A 15,503-nucleotide genomic window follows, 5' to 3' on the forward strand; every position below is an offset into this window, starting at 1 on the left:
GTATGTGCGGGTTTCTAACTGAGTTTATGGGCCAGAAGGAATGAGTACACATGGCTCTGTAATATTGTGATTTGGACAGTTCATTGTAAGTGGAAAATCCTTCGTTCCAGTCTCAATTCTAATGACTGAATGTTTCGTGGATTTTGAATATAGAACGCATGGATATTCATTGCTGCAGAAACTGCAGCCTAGGTAAAAGCTGTAAATGCTAGGTGTGGTGAAAGTTGTACTCTCTTGCTTTGTCTCACTGTTGCCCTGAGTAACTATTTATTTATGGGAAGTGCCATCTTTAACAAAAGCGAACTGTCAGTCCTCCCTCAGCATTTAGTAGTAGTCTGGAAGGAAGGCCTTCCAAGGGTACGAGGTGTGCGTATTAAACCTGAGGCATTCACGTCTTGAATGAATGGTATTGCATGGAGAAAGCTCTTCAGCTGATTTATTCAGGCTTTGAAAAGACATTGTGCCTGCATCCAGAGGGAGTTCCAGAGCTGTAAATTCCCCTGGTGGGCAGAGCCTTTTTGCAACCCCAACACGTAAGCCCAGAGGAGCGACAACATGCAACATGTTTGTCTTCTTGATATTTCTCATAAGCTAATGACGTGAGCAATTCCATACTTAGAGTACTGGCTTTGATAGATGACTCTCTCAGATGCCTGATACTTCTTGTATATTGTATATGGGAAGTTCTAGGTGTTTAATTTAGAGCTGTTTTGGCAAGTGACCTTATAAGTTTTGTGTAGAGTTTTGGGGTGCCTTATCCTTACCTGCAAGTAAAATGACATAAAGGACTAAGGTATTAGGGCTAGTAAGCTTGATTCTGGTCTATGCTGATAAAATTCTTTTGGTAAATTATTTGATCTCTCATTCTCCATTTGTCAGTCTGTAAAATGGGAGTCGGATCTCTGAGAAATGCTCTGAATCCTGTGACTGAAAAACTGAATTTGAGATGTTGCTACTAAAGGGGTTTGCATAATTTTGCTTAGATGTTTAGAGTTTTGTATTCCTACCACTTGTGATCATTTCCTAGAATTTTTTGCATGCAAGTTTCTCTCACCTTTACTCCCAGGTCTTTGGAGGAGGCAGCTTTTAGTCTGATTCCTTAGGCCTGGTGTGTCACAGACAGAAGAATTGTGCTTCACAAAGCAGGGGTTTCACATTTTGGTATGCTGCTTGTTGCTGCTTTTCTCTTCAAATGTTGTTAATGGAGACTGCCCGGCTCTTTTTTTTTTTGCTGGATTTGTCAGGTTCTTTTAGGAGCAAACTGTAGAGTAACATTGCCCTGCTACCAAATCTTAATTAAACAGGGCATGGAGGGATTGTTAGGCAAAATGAAGTTAAAGGTATGAGAAAGGAAAAGTAAATCTATTTCTCTAGAATACTTTAATGATATTCTTGCTTTTTTTTTGAGATACACGTGTGTGTGTGTACACACACATAGCATGTGTATACATGCTACACATACAGTATGCTATACATATGTAGCACTTATATGTGTTCTGTCACCAAGTGCTTACATTTGTGGGACAGTTTGCTCAGAGCAGCATCAGTATACCAGTGGAGCCACAACTATATAAATATTGTTCCTTGTGCAGATGCTGTGTGGAGTAACAGCGGCCTTTTTCAGTTTAGCTTGTATCAGTGTAGCTGACCTTCTATGTTAACATAAACTGAACTGGAATAAAGTAACTTAGTCCAAGGGTGTTTCTGGGCAGGTCATTATGTTATTGTAGTTTAACCATATAATTATACAAGTAAGATAGTAGTGTTGGTACAGCTCCTTTTGAGAACAAAGTCCAAAGTGTAAAGGCTGTGGAGAGGATTGGAAATACTTTAATGACCCTAATCTTGTTTCCATTGTGTGCTCTTAACAGAAGGACCCAAGTATTGCTCTTATTGTGCTGATATTTTGTGGGCTTTTCTTTAGCGATGTAGTAAAGGACTATTTTAACTCTTGGATTTAAGCACAGTTCTGTAGTAGCTATGGCCTCAGGTCACTAGTGCTCCCGTGAGCGGCAAAGCTGCCACTTTGCATTGATCACATGGCTTGCTACAGCCAGATATCTGGTGGACACTGTATCTTGCAGGTTTCTTAACTTGGCTGCCTTACAGAAGCTGCTTCCTGTTGGTCTCCTCCTCTTCCTGCTTCTTTTTTCTTTTGCCAGTTTCTAAATTATGCAGTGTGCTATTTAAACAGAACTATTTGTTTCAGCGGTTGTCTGTATACTTTTACATAATTGTAACTTTCCTACAGTGGAAATCTGAAGTTTTGTTCTGTAAGGAATGCAGTGTTTGCCAGGCATTTTCATGCTTCACAAGACTGCACTTGGAGTCACTTTTCAATACGAAAAATAAAGTCAAGATTAAGTAGTACACATCTCAGCGATTGTGACAGTAAGATGGGGTGAGGGCCATGTGATGAGAGTGCCAAACTGCTTAGCCATATCTTACTGATTCTTCTTGGCATAACTCGATGAAAATTATTTATCAGGATGATTTACAGCGAGTGGAGCCTGGAGGGGAGAGGGTTGTCTCAGAAAGTTCCCATAGTTATGTACGAGTCTGTATGTAGTGGTGTTTGGTTGTTTGTTCTCTTGGGAATGGATTGATACTTCTCTTCCTTTACAGAGGGCTTTGTAGGCTGTATAACAAAGGAGTATTCAGATTTCACTTAGGGAAGTAGTTCTGTAAAAGATTGTATTCCTCCTTCCTGTTACATAATGAAAAAATAAGTTTATAAGCTTCTGAATAAGCTGATACTGATGTAAAATGGCAATTGACTTACTGTTTCAGGCAACACTGTGGCATTGCAGATTTGCTTTCCCTTTTCTTTTGACTGTGCTAGTATCATTTTTGCCTAACTGCTTCAAGTGATTCTAAAAGTATAGCAAAATGAGGCAGTTGGTAACCATTGCAGTAGCCACTTTAGTTCAAGCTGAGAAAGCAGCCAGTGTTTCTTAGCCTGTATACCACTAAATAAAGTGTAACAAATACAGATAATTGAGGTTTTTTAATGTGGTTAAGATGTTTGTTGAATATAACTTTATTCCAAAGTAGGAAGTGCGCCCTTCCTCCTTTTTTTTTTTTAAATATCACTAAAAAACCCCACCAAATCCCAATTGGAATACTGATTATTGAGGGAAGACATACGTACCTGTACAAATGGGTTTGAGAGTCTTTCCTCATGATTCTGTGTAACTGTCTGACCTGAAAGACCTGAAAGCCCAGGTCTGTTTTAAGGGCCAAGTTCTAGGGCTGTGTAATGTGCTTTGAATTGAGAAGGGATTTGCTGTGGATCTGTCTCTTGTTTCTGGTCTACTTTTAAGCCTAGTGCCTTCATGTCAGTACCACATCTGAAAGGAATAATGTGGACTTTCTTTACAGATGAAGCCAAAGTGTCTACCTTTAACTTAAATTATCAGCAGTTCAGGGCAGTGACTCTGCTTTTGCTGCGCACTCCATGGTGCCTGCCTTTGTTAGAGTCCTGACTAATGCCTGAAGCTCCTGGCCTAATCTAATTTATTAATAGCAAGTAACAGATGGTAACTGCTTCAAGATCTGAATTGAGGAATACGTAGAGAGCCAAGCTTTAATACAGGTATCTACTGAGCCAACCTCAGAGAAATACAGAATGCAATCTTTAGCAACCTTTAAAAAAATCAATTGTGTAATCCTCTCAGAACAGAACAACTGCAGGTCACAAATTTAATACTGGCTTCTGTGTTTAATCTTAGTGGGAGTCACTTCGATGTTATTCAAGTTCTTTGTGGGAGGAGATGTTTGTGCAGAAGATATAAACTACACATTTCTAATGTGATGCAATAGGAGCAAAAATCTTCCTAAAAGCTAAAGCAAACAAATGAGCCATCTTTTCCTATTCCCTGATATGAAAGATGGAACATTTTAGTGGACACTAACTTTTTGGCATTGTGCAATTAGTGGACTCATTTGCTGGCTTTGTGCAGAACACTTAAACCTTGTGTGAACTCTGCAGAGTGAGCACTGCTTCAGTGTAATTTAACACTTGAGAAGCAAGTAGTGCTGGCATTTAAAACACCTGAATGTGAAACTGTAATTGTCTGGTACATGGTGGAAGGTAAAAATAAGAGCTTACATTGTAATGCTTTGACCTACTGGTTGAGAACCAGTTCTGTACACAGACGATAACATATTGAAAGGAAAAAATGCTATTTCAAAGTGGGAGATTTCTGCTGGGATTTTAATTCTATGAAGGTGGTTACATGTTCCTGGCAAGGAAAGTGTAGGGTAGTAGTTTGTTCATGCAGCACTTAATCTGTGTTTAAGCGCATGAATGGTTTTGGCTTCTGTTTCCTTCTGGTTAATTTTTACCTTTCAGTTTGTGTAATACAGGAAAATAAAATTGTATTAGGTTAAACTGGTGGTCCATTTAGCCTGTTTTTAACTGATGGCTATTTAAGGGCTTCCCTTTCTCTTCTGTTTGCCAGTGCCAAGCATTGGTTTTCTCACTAACATTTTGGTCAAATGAGACAAACTTCTTCCACTTTTCTAACTAGAAATGTAGGGCCAAAACAGCTCTACCTGGCTATCATTTGACTATTGCAAGATTACCATCACAGTTGTGGGAACCTATCAACTTTAGAAATAGGAAAATTTGGTTTTGGAAAACCAAAACCAGAAAACTGAATCATGTGAGAAAATGTGTTTTTCAAGTGAAGCAATAATTGCAGCAGCTGAAGAAAACAATTCTGGAGTCTTTAGTAAAGAGTTTAAAGTAGTTACTTCAAATAATATTTCTGTGGAATGTGCTTTTTTTCCTGGTGAACATAGTAAAATTCCTAGTGTTAAACATTCCTTGGGTTGGGCCTGTGAATTGAAATACAACAGCTATTTGTAATAATGAATTCAAATCCAGAAAAGAATTCTTTAAGAAGCAGTGTTAGCTAGCTTAATTTTCCATCTGATTTAAATAAAAAAGGCAAATTCTAATGGTGGAAAAGTTTGAAACAGCTATTATACAGGTAAGCTAGTTGCTTTTTTACCCCGGTTAAAAATTGACCCCCTCCTTGCTTTTTCTTTTTAATTAGCCTTTAATTTGATAAAGAAACTTCTTTTATTATTGTTAGCTTAGTTTTTCCTGGTATCCTCTGATCTTAACAGTTTGATATGTACCATGGTTTGTAGCTTGGTGAATGTATTTTTGAGTTTTGCTAGAAGTCCTGAATTAGCCTGCTCAGGTGATCCAGTCCTGGAGCAGCTTCTGCACATGCTTCATTTTTCCCAGTTCCTTTCTCTAAGGTGTGACTCCAGATAGAGAAGGCTGTTCTTAAGCTTTCCACAATAAACAGCAATATAAATGATTTACATGTATGCTAGGGTTTAATCCTCTTCTCTTTGTCCCTTCTTCCCTCTGGCCTCACAAACCCTTGTGTTTCTGATGGTTTATTTTTCCTCTGTTACTCTTAACTGGCTGCGCCAAGAAGCAGTTATTTATAGCACATAGAAAAATTAGGTGGCATCATAGCCTTTTGTGTTTTTGGGATAATTGAAGTCACTGTCTTATTGTTTTCTGCCCTTGCAGAAGTGCACTTAGCATTTAATTTTTCTTTTCTCATGACATTATTTGGGTATTTGAAAGTGTGATCCTCTTTCTGTAAATACTGTGGTAATGGATAGTTGTTTACAATTTTACTTTGTTCAAATTTGTGTTGTATATCTCAGCATCCCTTCTTCAATGACATGATCCAAATGGGAATTCCTCACAAAATTTGAGGGTTCAGTAACAATTTAGTTGTAGTTCCAAAATTCCTATTCTTTATAAAGATGCATATACTTTTTCTTGACTTGACTAATGGAAATTTTGCTCTGCTTGCCTGTTTTACTGTGTTCTGTCTACATGGGGTATTTATTGAGATTTTGTTTCTGATCTGAATTTGCAGAGTTTGTTACTGGGTTGGGGTAGGAGTTGGAATATCCTGTTTCTATGACCCTACCCTGGGATGGTGTTTCATAATTTTCCAGTATCTGCTGTTTTATCCTTTTAAGCCCTGTAGCTTAAAAACATCTATGTTTATTTAACTTAAGTTTTCTAGACTTAAAAGACAGCTAAAGAATTAGCTAACATCTTCTGGTGTCTTGAATGGATTGTGAAGCACAGCACTGTGTTACATTTTAACCTTTCAGCTTCTTGGACATGACTAAAAGTGTAAAATATATATGGATAAAGCCTTTACCAGCACTGCAGCATAGAAATATGTATTGTATAGATGGTGCGTATCATGCATTGCACAGTAATCTATTCTGTGTACTTCTTATCAGATTGCCAGGCTTTCTTGCAATATCTTCTTTAAAATGGCTTCCTGTATAACTAGTTTTACGAAACAGAAGTGAAGTGCTGTGGCTTTTTTTCCTGTGTTTGGTGGACTTCTTACTAAAAGCCAAAAGAAAAGGTTTTAAACTTTACCAGTGTGTTTGCTACTTGTGCTTCTGTTATTTCTGTATTATATTTCAAAATCAAGTAGACCTCATGTGGATGTAATTAAAAAAAAAATTATTCATGGAAAGTAACACATAAATGTGTAGCCTGCAACTAAAACCCAAGCCAGAAGGCGGCTAATGTGCTTTAGTGTCAGTAGGTCCTCAGTCTTAGTTTAGTCCCTAATATAGGTTAGTGAACATGACCACCTATTTTATATAACTGTGCTGCTAAGGTGGAGTCATCAGAGCTATTGCTAGTGCTCAGGATGTGTTATACAACTGTAATATCAGAGCCAATTCATTTGATGCTTTTTTGTTCTTTTAATCTTTTATAGTGTGCCGGTCAAATAAAAGTCCATGGGTCTGTCTGACGTGCTCAAGTGTCCATTGTGGAAGGTGGGTACAAAGCATTAGTGCGCAAATCTTTTAATCAGACCTTTGTCTTTTTCTCTTGTTGCTCAACTCTGGGGCAGTGCATTCAAAATTTTCCTGAATGCCTTATAATTCCCTGAAATAAACCTTTCATGATCTCATTTAGCATTGTATGTTTATACTGAACACACTTCTTTGCTACCTTATGAGAGTCCATAGATTATACTCAACTTTTTTTTCCTCTCAAAGAAAAGTGTACAGCGAATGTGATTGCTCAGCTCAAAAAGTGCCTGGAGAACTGCTAAATCAGTGGATTATTGTAAAGTTCCATTCTGTAAAAGATGTTTTTATCATAATAAGATTAAACCAATAAGAATTCTTGGAAACCCACAAATGCAAAGTTGGCACAGCTTATTTTGAGGGAAAACAGCAACTGTCCAGCTTAGACAGAAAAATACCTTAAGTATATTGTAGTGTAGTTTTGGAACAAAGTTACTGCTGTAACGTAGAAGGACTAGCTACCATCACAATTCCTCCAGAGTACACCTTGTTTTTGTCTGTGTTAGTTGAAGTACACCAAAATAATGTGTAGAGCTATGACACAATCAGTGCTGTTATTTATATGTCAGGACAATTGTAGAAAATTCACTGCTACATAAATGTTTGAGATGCATGTATTAATGAGAATGCAGTTAGCATTGCCATTTAGACTGTATCTGAGATGTGAACATGTTTTCATCTGTAGGGTAACAGCTGTGCTGGCGTGGTTTTGTTCTGGAAAAGCATTATTAAACTTAGTGACTTTCTCTTTTAAAGTGGGTTCAATAAACTCTAGGTTTTGTTTCTTAAATCTGTACAGCAGTATGTGCCACAATTTTAATTATGTCTCTGTCAGTTTTCAGCACAAACCCCTTTTTTCTCTTCATTAATTTTATAAATTTATACTTGCCGAGAGCTAGGAGAGGGGGAGCTAATTCATGTTATGTGATGGTGTGAAATAAATAGTTTGGAATTTTTGTTATCAATTTAAAAAAAATACTACTGTCCACATAGGACCTTTCTTGTGGACAGTTAGTAGCCATTGAGTCGGTTATTTATGCAGTTTGTTTTGACTTTTCAAACTGTTCCCATCCTTAGAATGGAAAATAATAACAATGAGAAGAATGTAATATACCTTGTAATGGGAGCACTTTTGATCATGAAAGCATACAGCATATTCTTCTGTTCAGATAATGTTTGAAATTAAAGGAAGAGAAATAAAGCTTTTCAGACTTTCACTTGAAGTATGGATGTACAGGTTAGAGTCATTGGGAACATACTGACCACATTGTAGGACTAGAGCATTTCTGGGGGGGAGCAAGGCTTTATAAACCTGTCATTTGCACTGTTAAGCAGAAAGTCAACTCCTGCAAGAACAACAGTCTTGTTTGTATTATGATGTAATTGCTGTAGGATTCTGCCAGTACAGCAATGTCAGGAACTGTGTGGCTACAGTGCCTTAACTAGCACAGCCACGTTATCAGAACTGTTTACACCTGCATGTGAGAGCAAGTGTTCATGTGAGCATGTGCAGAGTTCCCATTGGTTAGCATTACTGAATTCAACAAGCAGGAAATAAGGGGGGAGATAATTCACCTGAGGTCTGGCCACACAGTTCTAAGTGTTAATGACTTTCAGCTCATACTTAAGAGTTCTTCCATTTGTTATGACACTTTTTTTAATTAAAGGTGCTTACTTTTCTAGATCTTAAATTTTGAGTGTGAAAATGCTCATTGTGTCAGCAAAAGAGCTGTAGGATTTTGGATTTCTTTTTAAGTTGTGTGACCCCAAGCCCTAGAGCCTCTCAAATTCATGAAATTCATAAAACGTAGAATGCTCTAATATGCTGCAGAATGAATGTGCTTTCATATGGGGGTCAGCACACTGTTAAAGTAATAACAAACATGATGAGCGCTGGGTGGAGAAAAACATAGAGCTATAAAAAAAGTATATGGGAAAGCAATATGGAGAACTAAACACATTACAGGTATGGAGAAAGGAAGCTAATGATTTTCTCAGTTGCAAAGGTGGATTGGTCTGTTCAGGTGCCAGATCCAGGGGTTTGGTACAAGGATGTCAGTTTGTGGTTGCTGTGAAGGATATGGAGAGATTAATTTGGACAATGTAAGAGAATAAAAGGGTTAAAAGTTAGACAGTTTAACCAATGTTTTCACACAGGTGAACTTCCTATTTTAATGCCTGTATAAATAGTGGATGCATATTAGGCTGCCTTTTTACTTTTTATTTTCAGTGAATGTTGGTTAGAGTAACTGTTTAAAAGTGTAAGACTTTTTTTTAATTTTTTTATTTATTTTAGATATGTGAATGGCCATGCAAAAAAGCATTATGAAGATGCACAGATTCCTATGACCAATCATAAGAAAACAGAAAAACAAGAGAAAGTTCAGCATACTGTGTGTATGGATTGCAGTAGTTACAGTACATACTGGTAAGGGTTTAAATGCTGTAATTTGACAACGCCTTATATACTAGAAGGTGAAAACTTCAGACTCTTGTGAAGCATTATATTACACACATTTCTGAGCACTTTATCACTTGATTTCCAGACTTGGCTGTTTAAAAACAATAATGAAATAACGCTCTTGCCTTTGCATGTGTATTGTAGCACTGATTGCAGCTAAACTGCTGCATTTCAAATGGCTGAGCAGAAACTTTTTGAAATAAATGCTATTTATGTGGTTTAGAGTTGCTTCTGTTTGCTTTGGGTTATTTTGAGAACCTAACCTTTTAATTGCAAAAGCTGCTGTTTGGTTGTAGTTACTCCTTCCATCAAATTGGTGAGCCTTTCACATATCCTTTATTTGTCAGAATATCAGAAAGTAAAGTAATATGCTATAGATCCTGCCCAAGAGATGAGAACTTGAGGTGTGTATGTGTATTTTGTTTGGGTTCTTTTCCAGCATTAATTGTTTTCTTCACACTGAAAGAAAGGCTTCTTTCTTTTGGAGATTTGGGGCAACCTGTTTGGGAAAGTGATGGATCCTGTCAGGAAGCAGCATCAACCCTCTGGCATGATTAATTAGCAGAATCACAGAAGTGATTCTTTTAACAGAAGAGTGGCCTGGGCTGATTTATTCTATCAGGCTCTTAGAGTGACGTATGAGCATCGTTTAGGGAGACTTAATAGTTATGCTGATAATGTCAGGTTCCCGATCTTCCTTGTTCCTCAGAGAGCTAAGACTGGAAGTCTGCTGAAAGCAACATGTTTGTGTGTTCAGCATCTTCTGTCCTCTTCACCCCTAAGCAAAACTGTTCACAGCTGCTTCCCCATTTCCTGTTAGCTTCATGGTTTCCCATGTGTGTCATTACTTGTGTGGTGTGGCAGTGCAGAATTTGAACAGTGCAAATCTCAGGGAAATGCGTGTTATAGTCTTGTAAAATTACTGAGTATATAGCTCCACTGATGGGTATTTTGGTCAAATAATTGGATATCTTTTGCATACATCATCAGGGAAAAAGCTGTTTTCTGAAGTCTGGGTATCCAGTTTTATGAGGAATACTTCTGTAGCAAACAGTTTTATCCCCTGCTAGTAAAATCACAGTTAAGTGGTCTCACCTGAAGAAATTTTGTTTGGAGGAACTCAAAAATTATTCAGATGGCGTGTGCAGCAATGACAAAAACTGTACGTGTGTTAAGTGTAGAAGAAAGGGTTGAGTAGCTTTGTGATGTATGGGGATTTTGCATCTATTTATGTTTTATTTAAATAACCAGCATTTTTATCTGCCTCTATGTGAAGACATACAATTTTTCTAAGTGATGCATATGCACAGGTTACCAGCATTGGAACAGCTGTGGGAAGCTAATTCCACTTTGCCAATTAATGCTGTTAACAACTGAGTTCTACATTGTGGCTTTTTGTTTTGTTTGAAGTATGACCTGTCTTCTAGTCACTTTGAAGGTAATAATGTGTGGAGGAATTCTAGCAGCTTATTTGAAGTCTTGATTATATCTCCATTTACTATGACAAATAGTGTGCCCAACTTGCTGAGGCTTGATGAGTAATACTGGCAAGTCAGAGCACCCTGCTGACCTTATCCCAAATGCAATATGGGCATTGCAAAATGACAACAGCCAAACTGAGGACTGGGGGCTCTATTTCTGAAACTATGCTTATGAGGAGCAGGAAGGCATGCACTTATGCTGTGAAACACCAGTGAGCTTTGTATTTGTAGTAGGACAGATGAGAAGCAGTTTAGCATGTGATGTCTTTGCTGTAATCAAAGTAGAAGGCTGAGTCATCTATGGATGAATTGGAACTAATGGTAGAGAGCTTTGCCTTGGGGTGTTCCTGTTGTGTATAATTCACTAGCAAATTATAACTATCCTGTGCTAATGTGAAGCTGAACAAGTTTCAAAAGCAGTGTATCTTTGCTGTCACTTAGGATATTTCAGGTTTTTCCTACCTGATAATCAGAAAAAGATACCTGGATTTGTTATTGCACCCCTTTTTTTTCCAGTGGAAATGATTTTAGATGTGTAAAGATGCAGCAGAAAGCATTAGAGGTGTAAAGACCCAATTCTGCCCCTTTATTTCAGAAGGTACTGTAGGGGCTGCTATCGAATAGTGCTTGCCAGTTAAAGCAAATAGTTGGGTGAATTAGTCATAACTAGTTACAGTGGAGATAGACTTTTGAAATGTTATTTGTTAGCTTCTTCAGTGTAGACATGAATCCAGTAGACGGTGCTATGTTTATGCTATAATGTTTCTTTTAAGTGAACATTTATTTAAAGGTTAATATTTTATGCTAGCAATGTGGGTGACCAATAATTCGAAAGTGATTAAAATACCATCCTAGGACTTAATTGAATTCTACTTCTATCGTAAAAATAATGGAGATATTTTGATGCAGTGCTGGCTTTTATATTTTTATTTGCAATTTTGTTTACTACAGAGTTGAGTAGAAAACTCTTGTTCCATATTTATTCTATGGATCCTAATTTACTGTGTTGCTTAGCTTGCATAATAGCAGTGAACAGGCCTGTATGGGCTCTTTTCTAAGCAGAAGGCATTTAATCCTTTGCTTTTCTTTGGCCATGACGTAAACTTTCATGCAGTCATGAGAGGCCAGACCAGGGTTTGCCTTAGCTATTCTTGTCAGTCCAAGGGGAAGAACTACTATGTGACTGTTGAAGCTACCATAGCTTATTGAATTTTATTTCTAGTTCGCATGCAATCTTGCTGTAAACCAGAATCAGATCAAGCAGGCTCCTGTAATTGCATTTCAGGTGTGTATGTTTTCTTTTCTTCAGGTGTGTATGTTTTCTTTTAAGTGATCACAAGCTTTCAATGTAGCTTTGAAAGGAAAATGTTTCAGTTCTGGTGGGACGGTGGTTGTGGGTTTGTTTTTTTTTTAATTATGAGATGAGGTTTTTATTGTATTTGAGTTTGGTAATGTTTTGAAAAATACAGGCATGCTTGAGTTATCATTAAGTATTGGGCAGCCAGGGATTTGCTTTCCAGAGGGTTTTGATCTTTCTTCTATGTCCTCCTATCGTCTGTTCACTCTTCACAGTGAAAAAGTTGAGAGAGTGTTAATCTTTTATTTATTATGAGAGTATGACTCTCTTCTTGATTCTTTGGTTGCTTTTGAGACAGTAGATGCAATACTAAATCACTTAGAAAAACAGACTCCTGAATTCCACTTTTTGGAGGTAATCAGCCTTTCAGTTAGTTCTAAAATAAGCACAAAGAGTTTACAAGAACTACAGATCTCTTTTTTCTTGCCAACCTATCATACGATGCTTTCTTCTGCTGGTTGTTTTTCTGTGCTCGAGAAGTAAAATGATCTGTTTAAGAAGCCTGCTTTCTGAAGTACCATTTCCGGAAAGAGGGCTCTTGAAAATTTGTTTTCTCTGGGCTAGTGCGCAGACAGTTTGTTAGCACAGAAGAAGAAAGGCTGTCCTGTTTATGTATTTGCATAATATGTTTCCCGTGTTCATTTAATCTCAGGCACAATTTGCAGGTCAGATTTCTGGCCCATTAGCCTCCTTGTTATCTGTTAAGGAGACATGGTTGTGCTAATGTTGTCATGTCCACCCCCAGCTGCCCTCCCTGGGCTGATGTAAAAATAAATAAGTGCCAGGGACTTCAAAAAAATTCTTAGTCTTTCTTTTTGTGCTGGTGGTTCTGTTTAAAAAACAGACTTACTGTGCTAGTGCATGTACATACAAAAAAGAGGTTGCTTAGGACCATTATGATGCCTTTTATCCAGACAGTAAAATTAGAGTTCTTAGTTTACTCATTTAAAGTGTTAGCACAACTAAGGAAACTTGGATTGGGATTTTTTAAATTTTGCTTGTCCTGTAATTCTTCAAATCCAATCAGGGCTTTTAAACATGGCATGAAATTTTGCAGCCTACAGAAACAGCCAGTGCTAAGCATAAGTGTTCCCCAGAGCAGTGCATATATTCACTGGCTTGCTGGCATTTTAACAGCAAAGGAGGCCAGAAAAGACAGGGCCTTGGAGGTGGCAGAGGTGCTGAAAATAGTAAGTGTAAAGAGAGGAAAATATTATGCTAATCCACATAAGGGACCCTCCCCACAGTATAGAATTTGTTCTGTATGATTGCTGTTAAAAGCACACTGTAGAACTGTTGTATGTAATAAGGTTTATTGTTCATTTGTGATAACCCTGAGGGTCAGGAATTAAAAATCTGTTTTGAATGTCAGCTTCACATACAGGAAGTAATGTCTCAGCAGTTTACCTTTACAGTGTGGGGGCTTAGCAAATTTTAAGCTATTAAAGCATAAACTATTTCCTATTCTCTTTACTTCATTTATCCAAAATAGATTGGTAGTAGTGCTGAATCCTCTGTTGCAAGGGAGGTGGTTTAAGAAACCTGCCCATTAAAAAGAGAAATAGAAGCAGCTCCTCTTGTTTTTAAGTGAATCTTAAAGACTTTTCCACTGTTGCAAGGACCCTGACATTTAATGATATATTTGGTTTTATTCTTTCATCTTGGGGAAAGTGCAAGCTTGCAATTTTATGTAAAGATGTAACTGGTGTGTGATATTAAGCTGAAAATAAGGTTAGCATGATCTTTAGGGCATGGGAGCAAGGATTAAATCATCTTTCAGCAATAAATTGCTTAGAGGCTTTCATTGAGCTTGCATCCACTTTTATTCCCCATTTATAAATGTTAGTAACTACACAACTGGGGTAGCAGTGTAATTGTGCTAGTATACCTGGGGGTGTGGACACGCGTGGTATTGAGGAGTCTGAGTTTACTGTATCCACCTGCATCATATTTACCTCACACCAAAGCTCGCCTGGGTAGTTTGCTCTGATGGCTGTCCTTGAGGTGTGGTGTCCTGTGAGAGTGGCAAGTGCAGGAACACTTCATTAGGTAATTGTAGGTGGCTGATAAAGCTGAGCAGGACTACTTAAAACATGGCTGAAAAATAAGCACATTTACAGACTTCTTCCCCCTCCAAACTAACTAGGACTGTGGCAACCTTTAAAAAAAAAAAATCTATCACTTGCAATAGCTATCTTTATATTTTCTAGACCTTGTGTGAGTATCTATAACTGCTGTATTCAGTGTTTGGAAATCTTGAGTCGTATTAATTTCTCAGAGCCAAAAATTAACAGAGATCCTGGACAGACTGGTCTTACAGACTCCTTTCAGTAGCAGGGCTTTTGCTTTTTCAACTCTGTAGTCTCTTCGAGCATTCAGTGTTTGAATTAACACTAGCAATACTGTTGCCTTTGAACTACATCTCAGAGTTACACAATAAAGAATGTTGTAAATTCCAGATTTGCCTGAAGTCTGTACCTTCATTAACTTACAAAGTATGGATCTATTCCAACAGAGGAGTAACTTGAGACGATGAGGATGTATTTTGCATTTGAGTCAGCCCTGTGCCAAAGGAAAAGCAGAGAAATAGCTACAGTTCTGATATTAAACATACCCAAAGTAAGTTAATTTTCTTCATGGGAAGCGTTCAGTTGCCTGCCAGAATTCAAAGCTGCAATCTGATGCTTCACAGTAAGCACAGGACTGACAAATGCTGCTCAGAGATGAGTTACCTTTGAGGGATGTGGGGGACAGGAAGTTGTGACAAGTCTCTGCTCCCTTTCTGTCGCAGTGCTCTCAAAAGGCCTGGTGCAAGTGGTGTTAAGTCTTTTCTTACCTTCCTGTTTCTCATGCCCAGAATATGGGTTATCTATTTCTTGAGCTAGCTCTTGGCTAACCCTGTGAGAGTACTGTGAAATGTCACCTGCAGCTCCTGTGCACAGCAGTAACGGTGCTGCTCTGCTGACTGCCTCCTCTGAGAGAGACTTGAGGAGGTTGCACAGAGTTCTTGGTTTACCGATGTGCAGGTGTGGATTCTGTGGGGCTGGGCTTCCTTACTGACTGCAGCATTTCTACTTCTTAGTTTTAAGGGATTTTTGTCCTTCCCCTCCCCTTTCCACTACCTCACCCCTGTATACAGACATCATCTTGCCTTCACAAACAGAAGAAAAGAGCGTGAATAAGAGGGTCCGCATCAATCTGGGACCTCTATTCCCCCTTTTTGTGAGGGCAAGACGTGTAAGGGACTTAAAATACAGCAAAGCTGCAGACCTAATGCCATCTTGCAACAGTGTTTTCCTTGTGACAGCTTTCTTTGCAA

The 15,503-nt window shown here is 38.1% G+C and overlaps 1 protein-coding gene across 8 annotated transcripts in view; it reads left to right on the top strand.

The window, feature by feature from the left end:
* USP3 (ubiquitin specific peptidase 3) overlaps positions 1-15,503 on the top strand; it is a 75,111-nt gene that overhangs the window by 41,663 nt on the left and 17,945 nt on the right. For all 8 annotated transcript variants that reach the window (XM_064456694.1, XM_064456692.1, XM_064456689.1 and 5 more), the window contains exons 2-3: positions 6,789-6,849; positions 9,182-9,313. In XM_064456694.1, coding sequence (XP_064312764.1) covers positions 9,231-9,313 — 83 coding nt within the window. In that variant the 5' untranslated portion in view covers positions 6,789-6,849; positions 9,182-9,230. The remainder of the gene's footprint in view (positions 1-6,788; positions 6,850-9,181; positions 9,314-15,503) is intronic.

This window comes from Phalacrocorax carbo, chromosome 7, assembly GCF_963921805.1.
Source record: "Phalacrocorax carbo chromosome 7, bPhaCar2.1, whole genome shotgun sequence".
In the NCBI taxonomy this organism is placed as follows: Eukaryota; Metazoa; Chordata; class Aves; order Suliformes; family Phalacrocoracidae; genus Phalacrocorax; species Phalacrocorax carbo.